Here is a 27,223-nt window from a genome sequence, read left to right on the forward strand (position 1 = left end):
CAATTGATCTCCAGACCACAAAGATCAGCTCCCCTGGAGAAAATGGCAACCTCAGAGAGCGGGTTCCAGGGGAAAGGCCTCCCCAAGTTCCACTGGCCCAGACTCCAAATTTCCCGGAATTTTCCAGGCCGGAGTTGGCAACCTCCCCCCTTCCTTTGATTCCTCTGTATAAGTTCTCGGGAGGGGGCTTCTCCCTCCGGGCTGCCTCCTTCTCGCCCGCGACGATCCCTCCACCAGGAGCTGGGGGCGAACGTAAAACAGATTCCAAGGCGGTCCCTCCCTCCCCCCCCTCGCTCCGGGCGGGGTGGGAGATCTCTCCATCCTTCCTGCTGGAGCCTGGGATCCCCTTTGCCTTAAATGGTCACCCGCAGCAGGGAGAGGAGCGGGCGGTGGCGAGGCGAGGCGCGGGGCTGCGCTGAGCTCCGGGAAGGCGCGTCACCGGGGCGGGGGCCGCCCAGCCGCCAGCTACCGGCCCCGGGAGTCGGGGAGCCCGTCCGCGCCCGCCCGGGATGGACGATCTGGGTAAGCAAAGCCCCCGGGCGCGGCAGAAGGGAGCCCCTTCGCGGGCTGCGCCTCTCCTCCCCGAGCCTCTCCCCGCGCTTGCCCGGTCCCGCCCGCCCGGGCTCAGGGAGCAAGCCTAAGCAGGTCTACTTAGGAGTAAGCCCTGCGTTATCCAATGGGGCTTGCCCCCAGGACCGCGTTCTTAGGATCGCGCCTTCTTCCCAAAGGGACGCAACCCATTTTCTTCTTTTCTTCTAGTCTCCCGGAGCTGCTGCCCCTTTCCCCCCCCCTCTTTCTGAGTCTCTTTTTTCCTTTTCTCTCTCTCTCCCTCTTTTAAAAATTTCTTTCTTCGTCCACGTTTGTCGTGTTTTGGCGCTCCTGGTGCAGTCTTAAAAACTTTTTTTTTTTTACAGAGCAACCCTATGCAGAGTTTCTCCAGCTTAAACTCACGGATTTCAATGGGCTTTGACCGGAGTAACTCTGCATAGGATTGCACTGTTACCCACCTTCATCCACACTGCCGCTTCGCGCGTGCAACATGTGTCTTGTGCCCGGCGCTGTGCCGGCTCCCTCCCGCTTCTCTTGTGCAACCCCCGGACTTTGACAGGCGGACTTTCTTTTCCGCATCTGGCTATTCCTCTCCTTCCATTCCCATATGATGTGCAGCGTTCAACACGGGGCTGCGGGTGAAATTGGGCTGAGACCAACCTGGCCTTTTAGTTGTTTATGAGAGTGCTCCAGAAGGTTGCCCTAGCTTAAAAAAAAATTAATTTTTCCTTCATTTAGAACCCACCTTTCTCCCTAGCAAGGCCCAGTGTGGCTTACATCATTCTCCTTTCCTCCATTTATCCTCACGACAACCCTGTGAGGTAGGTTAGGCTGAGAGTGTGTGACTGGACCAAGGTCACTCAGCAAGCTTCCATGGCAGAACAGGGAATCGAACCTGGATCTTCCAGATCCTAGCCTGTCACTTTAGCTACTATTTATTTATGTCATTTATATACTACACCATATTGGCTCTATTGTGGTGTTGTGTATGCTCCTTTAAGAAGGAAAAAAATGTAATCTGGGAAGTGGCCCATTAACTTATTGCTTGCTCTCATCTATATTCTCTCCCTCCCCAACTCTGCCTTTCTCTTCCCTCCCTTGATACATTCTCATGACCGTCTTCCTCGCTCCCTCCCTCTCCTTGTAGCTGGCGGGGCGGGAGAGGGGGGGAGAGGGCAAATTTCCTCAGCCCTTCCCATCCGGAGAAGGAATGTATTTCTCAGCGTATTCCTGTGGCTTTGCGGAATAGCTGCACAGAGGCGCCCCGCCAGAGGAGAACAAGGGTTGCTTTTGCAGAAACTCCCGACTGGAGTCTCCTCCTGCAGCTGCCTAGGCGAGACAGGCAAACTGGGGTGCCCCCCTGTTAGGGGGCAGAAGTAGGAGTGAAATGGCCCAAGCGCGGGCAGGCAGAGTGGCTTTTTGGCGCTGTAAACCTTGACCTAGATAGCCCAGGCAAGCCCGATTTCATTAGATCTCAGAAGCTAAGGAGGATCGGCCTTGGTTGGTAATTGGATGGGAGATCTCCTGGGGAGACCAAGATGTCTATGCAGAGGCAGGCAGTGACAAACCACCTCCATGAGTCTCTTACCCTGAAAACCCCAACAGTCAGCTATGACTTGACAGCACTTTCCACCACGCAACCCATACCAGGCTAGCAATGCCAACAATGGGGTGTTGGCTCACCTGTTGTTTCCTCCTGTCATTGGTCAGAAGTGGTGCAGCAGAAGGCCACAGGTGAGCCGTGCTGGTGTTGTCAGCTTAGTCCCAGCCAAGTAGCCCACACAGAGCTACTGGGGATTGGCTCAGCTTGCTTCTGCTGGCCTGTGGCCCTTCAGGGCAGCGGACGGCCAGCGATGCTCCTGGGAAGTGGCTGGTATGCCCTTACCAGTCCAGGGCGAAACAAGAAGAGAATCACTCCTTCCTCTGACCTGGGGCTGAGGGTGAAACTTGGGAGCCCTGGACCCCAGAACTGCCCCCACTCCCAGTTAATCTGAGGTTTCCCCATAAAGCTGGGAACAGGCAACCGAAGTAGAAAGTAGAATGCCGCCTGGACCCTATTTAGAGAAGCACGTTTGAGAGAAGCCAGGCATCAACCGCCATCTTCTCCTCAGCCCCACTTTCATACACACACACACACCCTGTCCTCCAAGACACATTCTGGGTTCTGACATGCCATAGAGAAGGGCGCATTCCACCACGCATTTGTACCTAAGATGTGGTTACCTCAGCCTGTTCTGCACCCGTGTGGAACAAGGTAGTAGAGTCCGATGGGCCTGCTTCATTCTTCAGGTGGGAGGCGAGGCATTTTGAATACCACAACATATTAAAAAAAAGTCCTCCCTGCATATAAAAATGTAGCATTTCTGACTGAGAGAAGGTTTCTAGCCTAGCTTTTTTTTTGCACACTGTGCATGTTTTCCACATTCAGGGAATTATTAATGGAGGAGGGGGACTTTGAACTATGCGGTCCCTCTGTTTTGCAATACCTCCCCTCTGCAGTGGTTCCCTCCGTTCTACCATCTCCATACTCTGCCTCCTCAGTCCGCCACATTTCTAGACCAGGCCTATGCCTCCTTACAATGCAATATAAGCCAGGACCAAGCTAGCCAAGAAGCTCATTGGGGCAGCCTGGTTGACTATGTGGGCTATAGAAAGCCACTTAACGTAGACTGGTTACTCTTTAAGCTCTGACATTTTAGTATTTACACCTAGGGAGGCAGTGGGCTAAAGAATGCTGAACAGATGGACACAATCTCTCTCCTCTTTTTATTCTTGTTCTGCAGTCCTATTCTTTCAGTGTTTGGTTGCAGGTGGAGTAGATCACTACCTTTCTTCAAAAAGATGGAACTGAAGTGATTCCCCCCTCCAAAAAATTAGGGGCAGCCTGACCAGATGTGAGGAGAGAGGCAGCCTCCTCCGGCCTCAGCTTTTTGGGTGCCATTAAAATTTTGGCTGCAGAATGGGAGGCGGGTAGACCGACCCACGTGAGACACTATCCACGTGGTCCGAGTGGTACTCCAGTCAGTGAGAATGGTGCCGGGGAACCTCCCTGGCAGAGAGTGCCCTGTGTAAATTAGGTGTGGCTCACACATGCAGGAGAATGAGGTGGTAGAACCCTGAGGGGTTAGAATGGACCATGCCTCTTCAGCTTGCAGGGAGTGGACTCCACTTTGAATTGCTCTGCTGGCTTTCTGTTGGCAGGGAGTTTTAAAGCAATCATTGCAAACTCTCACTCTCTGTGATCCTTTATCTGGTGTCTGAAGTGATACCCTCCTTTCTCCTTTCTGCCTCCTTAGGTCTCTCTCTGCTACTTCGTTCCCACCTTATTCCTCTGCATGTGTGAACCGGCAGGCCCGTGCACGGGTATAAATAATGCTACTTTGCCTTGAACACCCAACTGTTTTGAGCTGGCATATTTTGGGTTAATTTGATGATGATGATGATGATGATGATGATGATGTTTAGTCTGAAGATAGGGTTTCCAACCTCCAGCTGGGATCTGGAGATCTCCCAGAATTACAACAGATCTCCAGGTGACAGAGGTCAGCTCCCCTGGGGAAAATGGCTGCTCTCTATGGCACTATACTGTGCTGCAGTCTCTCTCCAGTATCCCGCCCCAAATCTCCAGGAATTTTCCAACCCAGAGTTGGCAACCCTATCTGAGGAAGTGATCTTGTGCCAGCCTTCCCCCTTCATCCCCACTTAAAACAATTGGGATAAACAGCAAAATGTGCTCTGGAAGCACTTCTGCCCGGGTGTCGGCTCCTGCTTTCCCCAACATGCCTCTTATCCTCCCTTCTTGCCTGTTACATTCCTGTCTCCCTCTCTCTGTGGTTTCCTTTCTAGCCTGACACATTTCTGCCCTGTGACATCAGCCAGAAGGGTGGGGAGGGAGGGGGTAGGAGAGAAAGATCCTTTTCATTTTGCTCAGATTCCCCCCATTCCTTCTGTTCACAATTCCAGCGAGCAGCTGGAATAACAGTTTAAATATTCTCTCTCTCCTTAATTATGCTCCCCGGACAGGACCCTTGTCATGTTCGGCTTCCTTGGTTTTCGGCCTGGGATGACCCAGGGAGGAGAAAGCCTAGGCTGGCTGTATGAGCACTGAGCACCCTCTCTGGCAATGTTCACTGGCGGGGTGGGGGAATGAGTTCAATAGTAGGAGAGGTTTCTTGGCTGGCTGGAGGAGCGAGATGGGAGGTTGCGTGTCAAAGCGAGGAACGGGAAATTTCTGTCCGGCTAGTGAGCACCACAGAAGGATTTTGAAGGATGGAAGATCGGCTAGCTTGACAGCAGCACTGATCAAGGGGTGTCGCTGAAAGATTTGTTGGTGAGGGAAGGCTCTTTTGTATCTGGTAGTAAATATACACGGCTGGCTGGTGTGAAGCTGGGAACTCCTAAGGCTGGGGGTGGAGGGGTGGAATCCATAGAGTGGATGTGAGATCTGGAAAAATATTAGAACTCTGTTGAAACAGAGATGGATTACTATAGAGAGGTTTATTCCAACTGGGATCAAGGAAGACCCAAGCTGATTGGTCTGTTAGAGGGCCGCTTTTCTAGAAATGATGGCACTCCCGCCCGGTGAAAGAAGACGGCTTTGGAAGGATCCATTATAATTATAACGGTGTGGTCAAAACTGAAGAATACTTTGAAAGCCAGCAAGAAGGGATTCACATGTTGGAGAAATGGAGTGGGAATCATTTGCTTGAGGGGAGATGTGGCTGAAGAGCCAGTTGGAGACACGCATGTGAACACATTTTGGCTGCACATGTGATTTTAATTTTACAGTACAGGGAATCTGTTAGCTTAATAAAGTGGGGATTTTTTTTACAAAGACATTTTGGCTGATGATCGTACAGGCTGTTTTGAGATTTCGCAGTGTCTCTCAATAACGCCAAATGTTTTGTTATCATAGGCTGAACGGCTACTAAGGTTTCTGTAGTGCCCACGCTGTGCGCTAGACGTTGCACGGGCCTGGAAGCAGCGGAGTCCCTGCCTTAAAGTTTACGCGTTCAGCCCAATGGACCAGACCAGTAGAACGGATGGGCCGGCAGAAGGCTGCCGTGGATATTTGGGAGGCGTTAACCCAAGTTGTGTGCAGCTGGGTGGGTGATTCCATCTGTCTCTTTGGTACTCATAGTCTTGTGTGGGTCAGCTTACATTTGAAGAGTCTCTGTAAAACATTCTTTTATTAGGGCTGGGGTAATTATTCTTCCTTTGTTTGTCAAAAGGCTTCTGGTCCCGTCCAGTGGAGTGAGATTCTTTAAAGCTTTTAAAAATAAAAACACAAGAGTTGCTTCGCTATTTTTGAGGCTCTCTCAAAAACCAAGGGTAAATTTGTAGCAAAAGTCAGCAACTCACAACCCTGGGCCAAAATTCAGGCCTGCGTGGGTTGCCATCTGCCCTCCCTCCTTTTGCCAACTCCAGAGCCAAAAGAGCAGCAGCAGGCCATTTAGAGTGGTGGTAGATCTGTGTGTAATTAGTTCTGGCAAGACTATTATGGGTACTGTTGTTGGACTTCCTATACAACTGATGTTTTGAAGGTACTTTTGGTATGGGATGCGTAGACCCGGCTTCCAATCTCAGCCAGGAGTTTACAGGGTGGGTATGAGTGTCTCTCCGGCTTATGTGCCTGCATTATTGTAAGCCTTTGTTTCTCAACATTAGTACTTACCCCTGCCCTGTCTGCAGTAAGGGAACAATAATACTGATTTACAGGGGTCATTTTGTAGAAAAAAGGCTGGAGGAACTCATTAGCATAGCTCAGTGCATGACTCATTAGCATATGCCACACCCCTTGCCATCACCGGAAGTGTGTCATTGGCATAACTGATTTGCATGTGCCACACCCCCTGACATCACCTATCCTGGCTGTTTTGGACCCAATCCTGGCCATTCAGGGCTGAAATTGGGCCCAAAATGGCAAAAAGGGGCTGAAAATGGCCGAAAAGGGACCCAAAATGGTCAGGATCAGGCCACTGCTGAGTGGGAGAGTGATCCACCACCTGTCAGAGGCCCAATCCAGGCCATTTTGGCCCCAATCCAGGCTGAAACGGGCCCAAAATGGCCGAGAGTCAGGTAGGCGGGGCCACCTGACATGTGACCTCTTTGGGGAAATACCGGAACTGTGTTCCTGTGCATTCCCCCTTGAAATGAGCCCTCCTGACTTACCTTATGGAGAAATGGTAAGGAGTTCTGAAATGATGTAAAGCTTCATGGCGGGGGGGGGGGGCGGCGGGGCAGAATGGGTTACATCAGTACTTCGTTCTTGTGGCCCTTCTTACTTGCCCTGGGTAATACTGATCGCCACCTTGGGGTCAGGAAGCAATTTTCTACAGGCCAGTTTGGCTAGGAATCCTGGAGGCATTTTGCCACCTTCTTGGCATGGAGCAGGGGTCACTGGGGGTGTGGGGAGGGGAGGTAGTTCTGAATTTCCTGCATTGAGCAGGGGGTTGGTCTAGATGACCCTAGAGGACCCTTCCAATCCTATGATTCACCACACAAAAAAATCTGGATACGTATTAAATATTCTTGGGAAGGCAGCATGGAAGTTTAGGCGGGTTCGATACTTGGATGGGACACCTCCAAGGAAGAATGCCCTGCAGAGGAAGGCAGTGGCAAACCAGCTTTGTTCCCCACTTGCCTTGAAAGCCCCTCACTGGGATCACCAGGAGTCAGTTGTGACTTAACAGCACATACTCATATTACTGTTTCCTCAAATATAATGGGAAAGAAGTTTGAAGAGCTTGATAAGCAAGGGTGAGCAGACCAGGACTTTAATATCGTAATTAAATCCGGGGTCCCCTCCAATGTTATCGGATTGCATTCGGCGCTCTCAAACACTATGCAAACATCATTTTTCTCATAGGGCAGAATAGCAATAAAATCTTTTGTTCTGGGTGATTCATCCATAGGAATAATGGAAACCTCTTTGCCAGGCCAGATTCTGCTTTTTGATGCCCGTCTCTTCTGAATTTCTGTCCCCGTTTTACCCCTCATGAAAGCTTTGGAGGTCCCTTTTTGAAAATGTTCATTGTATATCAGCAATTGCACTACATTGATGAGAACTGAATGAACAGCTCGGGTAGAGGTGTCTCTTCTGCTCCTTGGTTTTTGAGAGAGCTTTGGACCACTTCATTTGGAGTCAGGTGCTGCAAGAAATCCCACTGCATTGCTTTAATAAGATATGCAGAATAAGTTGTACTGTGGGGATATCTGAGGGCACCTGACTTAGGATTGCTGGGGGAACAGTCTACGGCCCCTTCTGGGACACAGTCCCCAGGTCAGAGTCAACGGAATGGTTGGTTGGGGTCACAGCTGCTCCCAGTTTCTTCATTTCTCTATGGTGCATCACATTTTGGAGCGATTCGTGCTAAAATCTGGCTTTGGACTGGGGCATGTCATGGGTTCCCATGGAGGGCACAGCCCATTGAATCTGGAGATGTGCTGTTTGGGAGAGTCCAAAGCTTATTTTGGGGTGTAGAGGTCTTTAAATATCATCAGTATTTGTGCTTGGATTTGCAAAACAAGGAACCCAGGAACCAACTTCAACTCTTCGCTTCCATTGCCGCACCCGTGATGCTTATCATGATAGGAAAGTTTTGGAATGTGTTTGTGTTGTAGTTTTTTAAAAAAATATTAAGCTTGACCAGATCTACTGTGAGAATTACACATCCTTTGACTTTAAAGGAAGGAGGTGGTTGTGGTCAATTTATTAATACCCTCTTTTTTCAGAAGCTGCTGCAAGCAATTTTTTGAAAGTAGAGCATGTGGTAGAGAAGAATGTTCCGCAGGATGCAGGGATGGGTGTGAAGGAAAGAAAGGGGGGTATCACACAGTGTGTTATTAGGGGTGTTCGTACAAAAGTATATTCTAGCTTCTGGGTCCGAAACTTTGGCGGGTGTATTCCCATGTGATCTGCTGTTTATGAGCCGTTGAGTTTGGGGAATGAAAGAAAAGCCGTCTGTTGAACTTGGGGATGTGTGTACAAAAGGGGGATTGTGTGGGAAACTGCACAAGTTTGCCTGTGGCTGGGATGGATAGTTTGCTGGCAAAGTTGGGGGCAAGACTTACAAACTGTAGGATTTAAAACATTTGAATCCAAGGACGCCTGAGCCAGAAAAGTTCTTTGAATGCTTAGGCTGTGAACCGCTGGTGTCAGGAGACCCTCTGAGCATGTGCAGAATATCATTCCCTCGCCTCTGAATAAGGCACACCAATTTTAACACAGGCAGAGTGTGGGGGTAGAGGACTATGATGGCTCCAAAGTGCTTATGTAATGTTATGGGGTGGCCTGCTAACTAAGTAAGGGGCCGTGTGGGGTAATGGTTGGAGTGTCTAGGGAAATCTAGGGTGAAATCCACGGTCAGCCACAACCCTGTAAATCTCTCACTCTCGGCCCAGCTGACCTCATGTTGTTGTGAGGGGTAAAATGGGAGAGGGCAGAGCTGCGTATGTTGCCTTAAGCTTCTTGGAGGAATAGAGAAATAGAAATAGGTGGAACTGTCTCTTTTCTCCCGGTTGTCCCCTTTCAGTGGCCTGTCCTATTTCCTTTTTACAGGTAGCGCCAGTCCCTCTTCTTTCTCGCTTGGTCCCCGTATTGTCACATTTGGTATGTACCCTCTATTGGCCCCTTCCTTGAATACTAAATAAATAAAGTATAACCTGCTAAAGTCCATATTTGTTCAGAAGCAATGGGATCTTTAGTTAGTAGCAGCTGTTAGGGAAAGGGCTTGGAGCCAATATCTTCAGTTCTCTGGAGAAGTAACGAGGGCTAGTAACTTTGGTAGTGTCAGTCTGGGCATTTCTTGTACGTGCAGTAGAGAAAGTAAAAAGAGATACCCCTTCTGCTTCATTTTTAATAACACACACAAGTCATAGTTGGAGAGAGGGAACTGACAACTTCTTCTAGTATTTGGTTTGTGAATTAGTTTCAGGTTTGTTACAGCCTGGGCTGAGCTGGGAAGTATGATTCAAGTAATGCTAAAATGTGTAATATTTAATGTTTGTTTTTCTTTTTCCCTTTGGAATATTCTTGAGGTGGTGAATGGAAAGCCACGTACTGGCTTCCTTGGAGGCTGAATAAGAGCAGCAGGCCGGGCAGAACAGCAATCATGCAGCTTTTCATTGGTTCTGTGCCTTGCAGCCTAACACAACAGCAGTGGAAGTGTTGTGGCTCAGATACAGCAACTACTTGGCAGGTCCAGTCCTTGGCGACCCTTGTAGGTATTAGGTGATGTGAAGGGCGTTGACCTGAAACCCTGGAGAACAGCTTCTAGTCAGAGTAGACAATGCTGACCTGGAGAGAGTAGTGGCTTTATTATAAGGCTTCATGTGTGTGTTCAGTAGTACTACACATTAAGGCACTTAATGCTCTAGGAAGAAGACACTCAGAAGCTCGATTCTCGTTTCCCACCCCCAAGATTTTACCATCCATTCCCCACAGAGGTCAGTTCAGGCCTAGAACAGGGTTCCTGCCTCAGGCCTTGAAATGAGTAGTCGTATTATAGTTCAAAAGAGATTTGTGGGGAAATTGCTCATTGCCTCAAAGGCTGTTGGGACATGTTCTGGCTGCTTCTGACAGTAAGGAGGACCTCCTTCTGGAGGCTTTGCCTGGGCTAGATAAAGATGTATCGCTTTTCTGTGGGGCCAGCAGTGATGTTGACTGGTTTTTCTATGTAGGGATTAGAATAGAAAGTTGGAACTGGTTGTGCCTTTGTGTGGAAAAAGTGGGGAGAGAAAATGTTTTTCACTCTCTTCTATCATACTAGAATTTGGGAGGTGCGGGACTCAATGAAGTTAATGTATATGGTAGTGGATTTAGGGACAGACCAAAGATAGTACCATAATAAGAGGTAGTGGCGGCCACTCACTTAAATGGCTTTAAAAGGGGATTAGATGTAGGAAAGCAGCTGTTAGTAATGATGGCTGAATGGAACCTCCATGTTCAGAGGCAGTAAACCTCAGAATACCAGTGCTTGGGGTGGTGGGGCGCAACAGAGAGAGGCTTTAGCTTCTATGTTCTCCCTTTCAGCCTTCCATGGGCTTCTTATTGGCCACTATGGCAAGCCGGACACTGGACTAGATGGACCTTTGTTATGGTCCAGCAAAAGTGCGCTCATGTTCTCCTATCTGTTCTGTCCTTTGGGTCCTTAGGACCCTGTCTGAGCCCTGGCATTTCTCTCTCTTCTGGTCCTTCAAGGCCACCCCCTCCCCACCCTCTGCTGGCTTGGTGTCCTTCATTTACCCTGCCCATCTCTTTCTGTACCAGACGCACTCCTGGCTGATCTGGAGACGACCACCTCCCATATCTCCAAACGTCCAGTTCTGCTCACAGATTCAGGAGGAACTCACCCCAACGGGCTGAAACAAGACGGGACTTCAGATCCCAAGCCGCTGCCTCCGCCTTACAATCCACAACAGCAGGTAGGCAAGCTGCCGTGTATGGGTGTGAGTGCGTGCAGGGGTGGGGGGGGGACTCTTTGGAATGGTTTATGTGTTGGGAGGTAGTTGGGTGAAGCAAACGTTGATGGCATTGTGTTATGTAGGCCCCCCACACACACAATTGCTGTTTTTAGAATGAAGAGAATTGCCATCACTTTTAGGAGTAGTAAAGAACATTTCTCTTTCCTGGGGCATATTACTGCTGCCCCTCAAATCACGGTTCTTCAGCAAAGTTACTGAAAAGCACAAAACAGCAGAATTAGAACTCATCGGTAGGTTTTGTTGTATTAAATAAAGAAGGAGCATTTCTCACCTGCTCTTAAATTGACTTAATGAAGCTAAGTAATCGCCAGTTATAGCACTCTGTGCTTATCTTGTGTATTTTTTGATTAGAAGTCTCAGACTTTGCCTTCTGCATTCCATGGCCTCACCATTCATCATATTTGGTCCTGTATATCTCCTGTATATCTCCACCTGCTGAGGATTAACTTCATGCATTTGATGAAGTGGACCCTATCCCTCGATTACTTTATACCACAATGAATCTGGCAGCAGACCCCTCGTTTACTTTTTGCAAGCAAAAACTCTGGGCCTTCAATGACTGCCTGAGATGCAAAATCCAGTTGGTAATGTTTTTCCAGGCAGGAGGATGGAATGACAGGCAAAGTTTCATATTTTCATTTCTGCCTGCTTTGCTGCTGTTCAAGAGACAGCCGGTCCACGAAAAGGGGGAAATATCTACATCATTGATACTCACTTGATGGCTCTTTGACATGCTACCTGTGGCCCTTCTGAGCACTTTTCCCCAATGTGTCACTTGCCTCATATTTCGGGTGAGTGGGCCAGGCCATTGCCTGGCAGGGCTTGTGGTCAGCACGTATTTCCCACCTTAAAACAGTTTATGTTAGAGGAACGGGCAAGCTGTGAGCCTCCTTGAAATGCAGACCTTGCAGAAATGGAAATAAATCTGGCTTTTTTGCTTGATGGCAATTGCAAATATGGTTCTCTGCAAGCAGCAGAGTGAGTACCACTGAACTACATAGTATGATCAGTCCTATCTAATTGGGTGGGAGCTCCCAAATCAATATCTGCTATGCTTCATTATTCAGTGATGAAGAAACAGTTGCCCCCACGCTGATATCAAAGGAAGCTAGTTGTCCCTTGTATGAGTTCTTCAGTTTAAACAGCCACACCATGTTGCAACGAGCCTAGGGACAGTATTTAAAGGCGTGCAAAAACATCCCTGCAAGACTCATCATTTTTTTTTCTTGAGCTTTCTTCTCCTTACCTTCAGAAGTTACTAGATGGAAGTTACAAGTCACTGACCAACAAATCAAATGTAAATTGAGTTTTGTAGTCTTGTCCTCCTCCTTCCCCCGGCTCCATGTGGGCTTTCTGACTTCTTGTTGTTAAATACTTTGTGTAGGTTTATTCAGTTAAATGTATATTTGTCCCTTTAAAGGAAAGACAGAATAAATGTTTAAAATGTTGAAAAAGGGCTTCGGGAGAGAGGCAGGAGAGATGGGTTAGTGATGGAATAGTTTCTAGCCAATCCGTGCTGTCCACAGTCAGCTTCTGCTGATAACGAGTGGAGCCTGTTTTCTCTGAGCTCCATCTGGAAGAGCAGATTGAGTCCCTGAGCAAAATGGAGTGAGTGTGCTTCCCTGGTGGGCTTCCTACTCAAATCCTGTATGTTTATGTATTCCCTAAGGGAGCAGAAAGGGGCTTTGCTCGCCGTAGTGTATATGTACGCCTATTTCTTTTTTACTATTGTCCCTTTTGATCAAACAAGTTTCTCAGGATTTAGAATCAACACAAAAACCTGCTAGACCTGTTCATCAGGGCAAAGGCAGGGTGAGTAAACCTGAAAAATAACAGTCTCTTTCCCAAACCATCATCAATGCTCTGAAAAATCCCAAACTAATCTACGATCCATCTCCAGCCGGGCTTCTGCAATTTGGCTTTGTGTGTGTGTGTGAGTTGGTCAGGTTCATAACGTTCTAACAAACACTTGCCGATTAGCCTATGCAACAGAGTGAGATGCAAATACTTCCCAGTGCCTTATGATGTCCCCTGTCTCTTCTTCTCAGGCTGGTCCCACAGCTATGCCCATAGATCCAGTCCCAGCTTCCACCCTGCAGGGTGGAAGTGACAAAGAACACCTATACAGGTAAGCTGTGGGGTCTTGGGAGGTGTTTGCATGAAGCTGCCTTATAACAAGTCTCTCACGTTCAGTATTGTCTACTCTGACTCCAGGGTCTCAGGTAGAGGTCTTTCACATCAATGCCAGGTATTGTACCTGGAATCCTCAGCATACCACAATAATGTTCGATTTATATACCACCCTTAGGGACAATTTAACACCCACTCGGAGTGGTTTACAAAGTGTGTTATTATTATCTTCACGACAATCACCCTGTGAGGTGGATTGGGACTGAGACGGCTCTGAGAGAGCTGAGGCTGACCGAAGGTCACTCAGCTGTCTTCGAGCGGAAGAATGGGGAATCAAACCTGGCTCTCCAGATTACAGTCCTGCCGCTCTTAACCACTACACCAACTGGATCTTAACCACTACACCACTATATCAAGCAGAAGTTCTGCCACTGAGCCAAGGCTTCTCTCCATTTACCTGGAAGTATCTGGGGTGCATTTAGAGTCACCACTCTTTCAGTTTCCTCAGTCAGTGGCCCATGTTTAGAAAAACGAACAACCCTAAAAGCAAGAGGGAAACCAGTCTGTGATAGACAATGAGAGAAAAGTATTGAGAGGAGCAGGAGCCCTAAATGGGGGAGGAGACAAATTGTGAAAGATGGCTTGTGGGGGAGGGGGCCAGGGCTTTTTTTCAGTTGGAACACAGTGGAACGGAGTTCCGGCACCTCTTGAAAATGGTCACATGGCTGGTGGCCCCGCCCCCTGATCTCCAGACAGAGGGGGGTTTAGATTGCCCTCCGCGCCATGCGGCACGGAGGGCAATCTAAACTCCCCTCTGTCTGGAGATCAGGGGGCAGGGCCACCAGCCATGTGACCATTTTCTCCGAGGGCAACCCACTGAGTTCCACCACCTCTTTTCCTGGAAAAAAAGCCCTGGAGGGGGCAATAAGAAAATTTCAGACACCGCTGCCATAACCTGTGGAGAAGGCAGCCTTGGGATTGTCTGCTTCTATGAGGGTCAACAATCCTGTCTCTTTAATACTGGCCTTAGGGAAGAATTATAAGTGTTTGTGGTTTCTCTCTCGCTCGTGCTGCTCTTTGATGGGAGAAGCAGCAGCTGCCAAAGTTCTCCCTCCTAGGCACATGTTAGAAAAACAGAAGCCTTGTCTCCAATAGAATTAAGCATCCCATAGAAAGCTGCTGCCTCTAGTCAGGCCTCCCAACGTGGCCTTATTTGGGGTGCAGGTACCAGAAGGGTGGAAAGAGGAGGGGGAGAGAGAGATGGTTCTGAAGAAGGGCAGCCTCCCTGGGAGCTGTGCCCAGCTGCAATTGGCCTTGTTCCAGAGCTTCCATTAAGCGGAGGGATCCTATAAATAGCAGCCCCCCTGCCTCCCCTTCCTGCTCCTTCCTCATCTTCCTTGTAGTGGCTGGATGCCGCATCCTTCTCCGTGGGGTGTGGTACGAGTGGTCAGACGGTCTCCCCCACCCCAAAAGGGTTCTCCTCGGGGTGGCTGCCCCACATACCTTTAAAGTACTCTTCTCTCCTGCCTGTCTTTTTCAGCACAGTCTGCAAGCCTCGATCTCCCAAGCCCAAGGAAGGAGGTCCTCCGCCCTTCTCCTCATCCAGCGGCGTTCTTGGTGCTGGCCTTTGCGAACTGGACCGGCTCCTGCAGGAACTTAATGCAACCCAGTTCAACATCACAGGTACAGGGGGTGGCTGCTAGGGGGGTGATGGATTGGTGCTCAGTAGATGAATTTCCTTCTGCAAGGAAGGCGAGGCTGAGGTGAGGCTCCACCCTTAGAACGAAAGCTGTTCTTTTATGCACTCCACAAAACTTATCCACGCTGCTACAAGATGCATGACCGGGTGCTAGGTTAGATGGCTTGTCGAAAGGGTCATGCACATCCAGGGACTATAGATCTGCTGGAGGCCTATTAGCCCAGGTAGCTAAAAATAGATCCTCCAGGTACAGAAGCAGTATACCTTGGAATACCTGACAGTGCTAAAGATGTATGATGAGGGTGGCTCCTGTGATTATGTTCTGCTTTGGAGCTTTCTCGGAGCATCTGGCTGGCCGCTGGTCAAAGAATAAATAAATAAAAATGCATGGAATAAAGATAAATTCTGGACCAGAGGGATTTTTAGACTGATCCAGCGAGTCAGTTTTTACATTCTTACATCTTCTTGTATGCTGCCTCTTCTTGCAAAGATTTTCATTTTTTTTCCATTTTACTTGATTTATACCCCACTTTTCTACCCAATATGACTCACATCATTCTCCTTTCCTCCATTTTATCCTCACAACCACCCTGTGAGGTTAAGTTAGACTGAGAGTACGTGACTGGCCCGAGGGCACCTGGCAAGCTTCCATGACGGAACAGGGATTCGAACCTGGGTCACCCAGCTCTTAGTCCACTGCAGCTCTCCCACCCACTTGCACGCTGTTGGTACAGTGGCCATAGGGAGGCCATCTAGCTGTGCGCATCGAGGATGCTCTTGAATGCTTGTTGCTCTCTGGGTCACAACCGGTTTCCTCTCATTGGAAGCACCAAGTGAGGGCAGAAGTGAGGTTTTCCTGTATACGCTGGCCATTCTTGTGGGTGTTGGCCGCTTCCTGTCACAACTTCAGTTTCTTCTCTGCTGAACTTCAAAAATAAAAGAGGGCTTGGCTTAAATCTACCTGGAAGCTGCGCCTATATGGGGTTGCCACATCTCAACCTGGAGATGCCTTGGAAAATTCGAAAGGGAAGGACGGACGCAGCTGCCAGGACTCTCCCCTGTTGCTCGGCCGGTGCTTTTCCTCATCTTCCTTGCCTGCTTGTTGTGAGATGAAACTAAAGTCCTATTTGGTACAGCAGAGGAGAAAGGAAGGTGGACATAGCAGCTGCATCCTCTGCTTAGGAATTTCCAACAGTAACATAGACAGAAACTCCAGGTTGAGTCTGGAAGTGCCAAGTTGGGGAAAACCTTTGCCACTCTTCCTAGACATGAGTACAGTGGGGGAGCAGCACTCTGCTTCCCCCTGATGGTGAGGATCTGAAACTGCAGGAGGATAAAATCAATGCAATCTGCCCTTCTCCCACCCCCACCCCCCACTCCCACTCCTTTCTGCTCCCCACAGACGAAATAATGTCCCAGTTTCCATCCAGCAAAAGTTCCGGTGGGGATAAAGGCAAAGATAGGTCTGAAGATTCTGCCGATGGTGGCTCTTTAACCCGGTAAGTGTATGATCGCTGGAATAATACTGGAGATTAAAGGCAGAACGGCCCTTGATCTAGCAGCAGCTACATTCAGGAGGGCAGCCGTATAAGCATCTGTTTTAAACCCAGTACTGTGTATGTCACGGAACTTGCCTTCATAGCTCAGAGCTGTCAGTAGCTACATCTTTTAGCAACGCTCTTGTAGAGGTTGCGCCTGTAAAATATCTGCATTGCCTGGAAATGGTGAGAGCCACCTGGCCTCATACCTTCCTCTCCCTAAGGGTGTGATCTTCTTACCAGGCCAGCAGCTCCTGCGAAACCATCGGCAACATCGGCCACCCTGGAGCTGGACAAGCTGATGGCCTCTCTGTCAGATTTCCGGGTCCAGAGCAACGTGAGTGTCGGGCTCGGCTAGCACTGGGGCAGAGGAGAGGGGTGTCAGTTGCCTGCTGAGCTGTATATGATCGGGCAACTGCAGCCTACAGATGAAGGAAGTGGGTACAGATCCTGATATTCTGCAATCCCCAGCTGTCATTTTGACACAGAATGAGTGCTAAGACAGGGAGCAAAGACTGGGCAAATTACAGATGTTGTATGTCTTTGCAGTAGCACTAGAAAAGAGCAAGAGTCCAGTAGCAACTATAAGGCTAACAAAATTTGTGGTAGGGTATGAGCTTTCGTGAGCCACAGCTCATTTCTTCAGATACTTCTTCCATCTTTGTGTGTGTGAGAGAGAGACGAAGATTTCCTGGGCACAGCAGTTCGCTGCCTGCATTCTTGCATTCTCTCCCTCCCTGTGCCAAGCCACTCTGAACATGCAGATTAAAAATTATATATATAAAAAATTGTAGAAGCAGAATTATGTAAAATGATGCACATACATGTCTCTTTTATTTTGCTTAATCTGTTCAGTTCATGGTACTCTACTTTTCTGGTGCAAAATTTGGCTTACTTGGTTTAGAACAATGATTTCCTCCTTTAAAGCATAGACAGTCCTGCTAATTTTCCATCAGCCTAGTAGATGGAATGACCTGGATAGCCCTGGCAAAAATGATCTCCTCAGATCTTGGAAGCTAAGCAGGGTAAGTTTTGGATGGTAATTGGATGGGAGACCGCCTAAGGAAGACCAAGGTCGCTATGCAGAGGTGGGCAATGGCAAACTGCCTTTGAACCTCTCTTGCCTTGAAAACCCCAGCAGGGGGCGCCATAAGTCAGCTACAACTTGAAGGCACTCTCCATCACCCCCAGTGGATAAAATAGCCCTGGATAAGTTATGCAGCTTGACACAAGAGCAGTACAGAAGGAAGCTCCCTTTCAAGGACTTCTCATGCATGTTAGCTCACTGTGAATTTCCCCCGATGATTTGGACATTTCCGCAAAATTTCACCCAGTTCCTTTTAGATGTTGTTGAAATGTTTCTAACTCAGTTCTGTCTTTAAGTAGTATTTTTGGAAATGGATCTGCTTGCCTCCCTCATGGTGCGGATAGGACAGATCCTGTTGCTTGCTAATAAAAGGAGGAAGATGATCAATCCCTTCCACAGTTTTGGAGGTATTACTCCATTGCTTGAACCTGGCTCTGTGGTCTCTGAAATCAGAGAAGTGGGTCTAGTTTCTGATGACTGGCTACACTTTTCTTTGCTCACTGCACTGCTGTTGTGACAAAGGTTGGAAGTTTAGTTCTAGAAAGAAGATAGGATAGGATAGGGGCATTGATGTTGACAAGGTGATGGGCAAGGTACTAAACTCATTCTGGCCCCATGCAGAGGACTTGCCATTCTTGAATCTTCACCATGTTTGACTCCTGGCCCCTTGCCTTCTAGCTTCCAACAGCTGCTCCAACCACAGTGTCTCCGCCTCCAGCTCCTGCCCGGGTGTCCTCTGCACAGCTTCCAGTGGTCTCATCCGTCTGCTCCAGCCCCCCTGTTGCGCCCGCACAGACGTCACCGGCCCAGCCGAGTGGGAATCTGGATAGCATGCTGGTAATGCTGGAGTCTGACCTCAGCCGCCAGGGGATCTCCACCACGGCCAAGGGGCTGTGTGCTTCGTGCCAGAAGCCCATTGCAGGGCAGGTGAGCAGTGGCGGCAGCAGAGGAGGGAGTGGATGCTGAGAACCGAAAATGAGGCAAAGGTAGACCAGTTTGGAGTTAGGGCGAGATTGGCCAGTGAGCGCTTGTGAATGCTGCCAGCTGTTTTTGACTGCCGTGGAATGTTCCAAAGGCTGTTGAAACTGCCCTGAATCTGCTGGTCATTCCCAGGTGCTGCCGCACCCACAAAGACTGCCAAAGAAAGCTCCCAGAAGCTTCCACTCATTCAGGAGCAGTCTTAATGATTTGCCCTGGGCAAGACTGAAGGACGAGGCCCAAAATCACTAGGGGGCGTCCCCTTCCAATGCCACACAGCTGAACCTGCTGCATCTGCAAAGAGGGAAGGGAGGACTGCGTGCTCTGGGGGGCTGATTCCCCCCTTCCTCCCCCAGGCCCTGACTGTGAGGCAGAAATGGCCCTGCTTCCAACTTTGACCCTCAACAGGGTGCAGAAGTGAAGAAGAGCAGGCCTGCTATGGCTGCTCCGCCATCTGCTACTGCCATAGCTGCTGGCCCAGGTGGCAGCTTCCTTTATTAGCCTGCCACCATGGCAGCTGCTGGCCCGCTCACTTGCCTGCCACTGCTGCAGCTGCATGAGAAGCCCCTGGAGTGGTGGGTAGGGGTGTGAAATTCGGGTCCGGGATTCAGGGAAAAAATCGAATCCCAGACCCGATCTAATTTGGGATCCTGAAGTTTTTACTCTGAGCAAATTCGGGTAAACTGCTGGGCTGTTTCCTTTACTGTCTCCCTACAAAGAAAACCAGTTCCCACAGAGAGGGATCAACCAAACTCCACCAAATTTACAGGGAACCTACTCCTGATTAGTGGCAGGACTCTAATCTGAAGAACTGGGTTTGATTCCCCACTCCTCTGCTTGAAGCCAGCTAGGTCAGTCACAGCTCTCTCAGAGCTCTCTCAGCCTCACCCATCTCACAGGGTGATTGTTGTGGGGATAATAATAACATACTTTGTAAACTGCTCTGAGTGGGTGTTAAGTTGTCCTGAAGGGCGGTATATAAATCGAATGTTGTTGTTATTATTAATATTAAATGCATCCCTTCTTTATTTGGCCACCCTGGTCTCTTTCTTCTCCACCCAGGTGGTAACGGCGCTGGGGAGCACCTGGCACCCAGAACATTTTGTCTGCACCCACTGCCAGAAGGAGATGGGGGGCAGCAACTTCTTTGAGAAGGACGGTGCCCCTTACTGCGAGAGAGATTACTTCCAGCTCTTCTCTCCCCGCTGCGGCCTCTGCAATGAACCCATCTTGGATGTGAGTTGCCTCAGCACCCTTTCTCCTACCTCTCCATAGAGCCCCATGCAGCTTTGGGAAATGATGATGTGGAGCTAGTTGAATATTCGTAATTGTTTTCTGAGAGGCTGTGAATGGAATGAGTGGATTTCATCTGTTCATTTATTTCTCATCCCCCACTGCCACGTTATGAGATATAATGTTCCAAGGTTACCCTGGAAATAGAGAGAAGTGCCCCTCAGGAGCCACCAGTTTTTCTGGATGTCATAAGGTACCAAAAAAAGGACTCACTCCTTTTTTTACTATTTACCAAGCAGAGTAGGAGGAATAGGTATAGTGGTTAAGAGCGGAAGGACACTAATCTGGAGAGCCAGGTTTGATTCTCCACTCCTCCATTTGAAGCCAGCTGGGTGACCTTGGGTCAGTCACAGCTCTCTTAGAGCTCTCTCATTCCCACCCACCTCACAGGGGGATTGTCATGAGGATAATAATAACAACACACTTTGTAAACTGCTCTGAGTGGGCGTTAAGCTGTCCCAAAAGGTGGTATATAAATTGAATGTTGTAGTTGTTGTTATTATTACTGCCCCACTCTCAGCCAGGGAAACCCACCCCTAAACATCTGCCACATCTAAAATACCTTCACACAGAGAGCAGGGTGTGTATACTTAAAAGTATTTTACCACAACAAACAGTTCCCCCCTCTAACACACCAGCAGCAAAAAAGGAAGCAGAGGGAGTCCCACTGGGAAAAAAAGTGAAAGAGATGAGGAAAGAGGAGCAGGTTCAAGTCTACTCCTTACTTCCTAACCCCTTCTGCGCTGCTTTCGTTACTCATTTTCAAAGAGGATAAAGAGAAGGGAAAAGGCAGGAAGCAGCACAAAGCCTGAGGGTCAGGGCTTTTTTTTCTGGGCAAAGAGGTGGTGGAGCTCAGTGGGTTGCCCTCAGAGAAAATGGTCACATGGCTGGTGGCTCCACCCCCTGATCTCCAGACAGAGGGGAGTTTAGATTGCCCTCCGCGCTGCTGAGCGGCGAGGAGGGCAATCTAAACTCCCCTCTGTCTGGAGATGAGGGGGCGGGGCCACCAGCCATGTGACCATTTTCAAGAGGTTCCGGAACACTGTTCCACCACGTTCCAGCTGAAAAAAAGCCCTGATGAGGATCTTTGAATTACCTTGCTTCAAATGACCAGATGCCGCAACACAGTGTCTGGCACTTGAAAATATAGTCCAGGGGCACAGCAATACTGTGTTTGAAAAAATGAATTTTGCGTTTGAAATATATAATATTTAATATATAATATAATATATAATACAATATATTATATAATATATTATATATATATAATATATAATATAATAATATTAATATTGAAATATATAATATAATGTGAATACACTAATGATTTGAGAGCCCAGTTTATGAGACAGTAGTATATGCATATGCTGCTGTCTCATAAACCGAACTCTCAAACTGCCAGAACTTTCCAACATTCGAACTGACGCAGACCAATACAGTGACGGCATACAGTGATGCTGTAGGATCCAGTGCTTGGCTATCACCGCTGACTGAACCACACAGTTTGGAAGCTCTGAGGTGTGCTTGACTACAGACAGGGCTTTTTTTCTGGGAGAAGAGGTGGTGGAACTCAGTGAGTTGCCAGTACAGGGGGCAACTCTTGGTGGGAGATGGTGGCCCTGGTACCACATGCACGCGCGCAAAGTACGCGCATGCTCCCAGGACCAATGATGTCACTTTGGGTCAGCTGGAACAAGGGGAGAGTTTTTAAAAGTTTAAATCTCCCTTGGTGAAAATGGTCACATGGCTGGTGGCCCCGCCCCCTGATTTCCAGACAGAGGGGAGTTTAGATCGCTCCCCTCTGTCTGGAGTTCAGGGGGCGGGGCCACCTGCCATGTGACCATTTTCAAGAGTTCCGGAACTCCATTCCACCGCGTTCCAGCTGAAAAAAAGCCCTGGCTGCAGGGTATGCTGCAGCACAATGCAGCTGGAACCTGAGCGTTGCTACACCACAACATGAACCCAATAAAGTGTTCCATGGTATGTGCTTGGACTGTGTGTGGCAGGCCCTGGAAAGGCTTAATGTTCCTATGCAAGCCATTGCCGGCAAGTTCTTGCTTCCTAATGGACATAGATGTGTCTTCCTCCCCACCCGTGTCTGCCCTATTCAGAAAATGGTGACCGCACTGGATAAGAACTGGCACCCTGAGCACTTCTGCTGTGTCAAGTGTGGGCAGCCCTTTGGGGAAGAAGGTGAGTGTGTGGAGGGCCTGGCAAGATCCTGGGAGGGCGGATGGGGAAGAAAGGTAGTAGCAGACACTCAAACCAATCCAGGCAGATTATGTTAATGGTTGTGTTCATTGATTGCTTGGGAAAATTCCTGGAGCTTTGGGAGGGTGCCTGGGGAAGGGAGAGAACTTAGTAGGGATGTGATGTCACTCTAGGACTTCTGTTTCTCCGAGACTCTGTGGTGTACCACACAGTCCAGAAATATAGGCCCTACCTTGAGGTACATGTTCACAAGTGGTGGTGGTGGAGTGTCCTCAAGTCATAGCTGACTTATGGCAACCCCTGTTGGGGCAAGAGACTAACAGAGGTGGTTTGCCATTGCCTGCCTCTGCAACCCTGGTCTTCATTGGAGGTCTTCCATCCAATTACTAACCACGACTGATTTGGCATAGCTTTTGAGATGCGATGAGCTCACCATGTTCACAAGTACCTTTATTTTATTTTATTATAGTGAGAGCCAATGTAAGGTAGTGGTTAGAGGGTTGGACTCAGTTCTGGGAGAACCAGGTGTGAATCCCTGCTCTGCCATGGAAGTTCACTGGGTGACCTTGGGCCAGTTGTATACGCTCAGCCTAACCTACCTCACAGGGTTATTGTGAGAATAAATTGGAGAATTATGTAAGCTATGTTGGGTTGTCGTTGGGGAGAAAGGTGTATAAATGAAGTAAATAAGTAAACATGAATAAAATATTTTGCCTCATGCCCCAGCCCCCTGGAGCTTTTGGGGGCTGGGCATCATGATGTAACTTCTGATTGTATAACTGGAGGCGTTGTCCTGTGTCGCCCAACCAGTATAACAAATTCTAGCTGCGTGTGTAATTTGAATGGTGCACTTCTCCTTTCTTTCAGTTTACAGTCTGTATCAGCAGGTATAGGCTGCAGCTGATGTAGTCACGCATGTTGGCTATTGACAGGTTACTGCCTGGTAGGCAAAGGCGTCGGGTGGTTTGGGTAGATTATAAATGCCTCCTGGGGAAACCCCTTGAAGAGGAGCAGTTCACACGGACTGCTAAGTTTGCGGGCAGTGGTAGTTGCATCAGCAATATGTACAAATACGGCCTAGAATGTAAAAGGGAGAAGGAGTGTATATCCTCTTTTTTTCTCAAAAGTAGATATGGCTAAGTCTTGAGTGGGTAACTTATTCATTTATACCCCACTTTTCTCCCCAATGGGGAGGCCACAGTGGCTTATAACTTCTACACAAAAACAACGCTGTGAGGCAGACCAGGTTGATAGAGTGGTTTGCCTGGTGAGCTTCCATGGCAGAGTCGGGGATTCAAACCTGGCTGTCCCTGATCTTAGTCCAACAATTTAACCACTACACCACACTCTTCATGACTCAGAAGAGGCCTTACCAACCCTCAATTCAGAGCTTCCGTTGCCATGGTAGCAAACAGAGAAAAGGAGCACACTGGGAGATCCATCACATGACTCAAGAACGTGTTCTTTTGGGGGACTGGGCCTCGGCCTGGAAACAGCAACAAATGGTATATAGAAACAACCACATGACCTGTTCAGCGGTACCTGTCCTTGTTCCCATGTATGCAATCTCAGACAGTGACTGCCGATCATATTGCAATTACGGTGAATGTTTCTATTGGGGCTATGCAAGCTCAGGCAGGCTGCCTTTCCCACACATGTCTGAGTTCGATGACAGAGCTGGAGGAGTTTGGTGTAGTGGTTAAGAGCACGGGACTCTAATCTGGAGAGCCGGGTTTGATTCCTCACTCGAAGCCAGCTGGGTGACCTTGGGTCAGTCACAGCTTCTAGCTCTCTCAGCCCCACCCACCTCATGGGGTGTTTTGTTGTGGGGATAATAATAACATACTTTGTAAACCACTCTGAGTGGGCATTAAGTTGTCCTGAAGGGTGGTATATAAATCGAATGTTGTTGTTGTTATCATTATCATTATTATTCTGATCAGGAGCCCCATCCAATCTCATTCCATCCCGTCACCACCAGTGATCACCACCCCCTATGCGCAGCTGATTTTTCTCCTGGTCACCATGTCGCCCCCTGCAGGCTTCCACGAGAAGGACGGGAAGCAGTACTGCCGCCAAGACTTCTATGAGCTCTTTTCCACCCGCTGCCAAGGATGCAACCAAGCGATCCTGGAGAACTATATCTCTGCTCTCAATGCCTTGTGGCACCCAGAATGTTTTGTATGCAGGGTGAGCGTCCATATGTGTTGGTGCACTGTGTTGGGCAACATGTTGACAATTGCTTGTGGATGCTTTCCTGTGGCTAAGCATAATTAGGAATTTTTTCCCATGAGGGCTAGAAATCTGAGAGGGGCAAACAGCTGCTCCCAATCATAATAAGTTAAGAACACTTTCTTGTACAGATAGGTTGTAAGAAAGCAAGGAGGCAGAAGGGGGACTGGGGGAAAACTAAAATAGTGGGGAAACACCCTTGAAAACATTAGGCCTAGAAACTCATGATTTTCAGGATGTGAAATGTTGTTGTTGGTAGACACTGGTTGCTGTACAAAGAACATGCCGCCCTACAGCTAGGCATGCCTGTTTGCTCTTTCCTTAAAAGTCTTTCCTTCTCCCCACGCCAGGAATGCTATACGCCCTTCGTGAATGGAAGTTTCTTTGAACATGGCGGCCGCCCCTTCTGCGAGATCCACTATCACAAGCAGCGTGGCTCGCTTTGTTCTGGCTGTGAGAAGCCCATCACGGGCCGCTGTATCACGGCTATGGCACGCAAGTTCCACCCGGAGCACTTCGTCTGTGCCTTCTGCCTCAAGCAGCTGAACAAAGGCACCTTCAAAGAGCAGAACGACAAACCCTACTGCCATCCTTGCTTCATCAAGCTCTTCGGGTGACAAGGAGGCGCCTCGGCCCTGCCACAGCCAAGCCACACGCCTACTTCCTATTTGGGGAGGAGGAGGGGCCCCACCGATCTCAGCCTTTGATTAAGCCACGCCTCTTCCATTTGTGGGAGGGGCCTGTGCCTTATGGGCTCTGCCCTCACTGGAGCCACCACGCCATTGCCAAAACCACACCTCTAGACAGAGCCATGTGCAAAGTCAAGCAAAGTGAGATGCAGGATTTATCCATGTCTCCCACTCTCCTCAGGAGCTCCTCCCCGGTCACAGCACGAGCACTCACTCCACCCCGCCCTATCACATGCTGCTTAAAGCCACACCTCCACCAAGCCACCGTTTATGACAGGAGGCAGTGCCTTAAGCCACACCCACAAGACAAGCTGGTGATGTCATCTGGGTAGGAGGCAGGAACTTAAAGAAGCCACACCTTCCCACCGCTCTGCTCAATAGCATGGAATGGGGCATACCAGAGCCACTCTCCCTTTGCAGTGCTGGCTCCATCACAAAGTCACAAAGCCATTCGGGTGGGAACTAGGACTGGGAAAATCTTCACTCTCTGGTTCTCTGGGCTGTCTTACAATTCTTGCCCTAATAATTTTTGTCTGGAGGCTGCTAAACTCCCTCTCCGTAGCTGCCTTAAAGCACTTATAATCCTGATACTAACATGGTTCAACGGCAAGCAGGCAAAGGATTGGGAGGTGGTTGGGCAGGGAAGAGATGATGCTAACTGCCCTCGCTATTTTTTGCAAAGGTTTAGGGTGTGTTTCTATGGAAACATCTGGGATCGTGGGTTGTGCAAGTGGTGAGGAGGGACCGGAGCTAAACCTTTCTAAGGGGATTGGCTCAGACTTGCTTCTCTCATGTAGGGTGGGTGAGAGGCTACTGTTGAAGGCATATTTCCCCCTTATAGGCTGTGGTTGACCATGTCCTTGATCGCACGTGGCAGAAAGTGTTGGGGTGGGGGCGGGAAGGGGAGTAAGAAGCTTACTTACTCTGCAGTTTTGACTTAGCTCATCATCAGCCTGAAAAAAACAAAGGGTATTTGCGTTTCTGTGTCCCAATGGAGCCCAAGGACGCCCCTCTCTCTTCTGCCACCAGAGTTCCATGCTAACCTCCTACCCTTTCACTGCTGTACATTATATAACAAAATTCACATATAAAATGGAAAACCTGTCAAGGTGATGTGTTGAGAGTGTGTGTGTGTGTTGCATTTGGAAAAATGGAGGGAGGCTGGCAAGTCTGTTTTAGGGGCTGTCTTTTTATGGGAGGTGTCTTTGAACGCCTTCCTTCCAAGTAAAAATCAGCGAGGCTAATGTTGTTCGCTTACTCAGTTTGGAGATAAAGGCTACATGAAGCAGCAGCATGCAACCAGGGGGGAAAGTGCTCAGATATACAAGCTGACTTCTGCCCCATGTGTGGTTCTGTGCTAAAGCTGTTATCTCCCAGCAACCATAGCAACCATTTTTGCTATGTTAAGAATCCAACTTCTATGAGGGCTAACGGTTTTAAGGCTAAAGAGACATTTGTTCTTCAATTGCTTTTTTTAAAAAAACATTCACAGACTTGACTGCCTTCTCAAAACACGGGCCCTGCAAGGAGGAAGCTAAATTGCCACCCAAAATGTAATGTGTTTAAATATCAGCGTCCTTGCAAGGAGGTTACTAATAAATATAGCACTCAGCTCTTGCAAGCCAATTGCGGAAACCTCAGAGAAAGGAACTTAGCAGATGAAGCTGACCCAACCAACAGAAAGGACACAGATGAAAGTCAAAACATACTATTTTAGACTGAAATAATGTGCTTTTAAAAAACAAACGAACATGGCCGCAGCTTGTGAAGCCATTTTGAAAATCGAGTCCTACTCAAAACTGACATCTTTAAAAAAACAAACTGAGAAACAAGCTGTGTGTGAAAGGAATAACCCCTGAACAAGGAAGAGCAGTATTTCACAGCACCACGTGGAAACATAACAGGCAGTGAGAGTATTACTTCTTCAAGTTGGTACACTAGAAAACTTACTATTCTCTTAACTCTATATAATTCAGAGCCAGAAAAGTAGAGATTCCTTCAATGAGGCCTTTTAAACAGTGATTTTCTCTCGACCTTCAGCAAATCATGTATTCAGGACCCACTTTTCTGAAAGTCTATTACCCCTTTTCACCTGAACTGCTTTTCTGGTATAGGAAGAAGAGGCATTATCTAAAAATAATGGACTATGGTAGGGGAACCTGCAGACTTTTGTTGTAAGTGAATCTCTTGCCCGTGCTGGACCCACCACCATGGTGGGTGCCCTCAAGTCATAGCTGACTTATGGTGACCCCTGGTGGGGTTTTCACGGCAAGAGAATAACAGGTGGTTTGCCATTGCCTGCATCTGCAATCCTGGTCTTCACTGGAGGTCT

General features: G+C 48.5%; 1 protein-coding gene across 1 annotated transcript; it reads left to right on the forward strand.

Annotated features, from left to right (window-relative positions):
• The first annotated feature begins 364 nt into the window (after positions 1-364).
• Positions 365-26,004, forward strand: TGFB1I1 (transforming growth factor beta 1 induced transcript 1). Its single transcript, XM_054993215.1, has 11 exons — positions 365-522; positions 10,820-10,974; positions 13,083-13,162; positions 14,705-14,847; positions 16,266-16,362; positions 16,645-16,738; positions 18,167-18,415; positions 19,529-19,702; positions 21,871-21,952; positions 24,012-24,160; positions 24,553-26,004. The coding sequence occupies exons 1-11, from the start codon at positions 510-512 to the stop codon at positions 24,817-24,819; spliced, it is 1,503 nt and encodes a 500-aa protein (XP_054849190.1). The 5' UTR covers positions 365-509; the 3' UTR covers positions 24,820-26,004.
• The last annotated feature ends 1,219 nt before the right edge of the window (positions 26,005-27,223 follow it).

This window comes from Eublepharis macularius, chromosome 12, assembly GCF_028583425.1.
Source record: "Eublepharis macularius isolate TG4126 chromosome 12, MPM_Emac_v1.0, whole genome shotgun sequence".
Classification (NCBI taxonomy): Eukaryota; Metazoa; Chordata; class Lepidosauria; order Squamata; family Eublepharidae; genus Eublepharis; species Eublepharis macularius.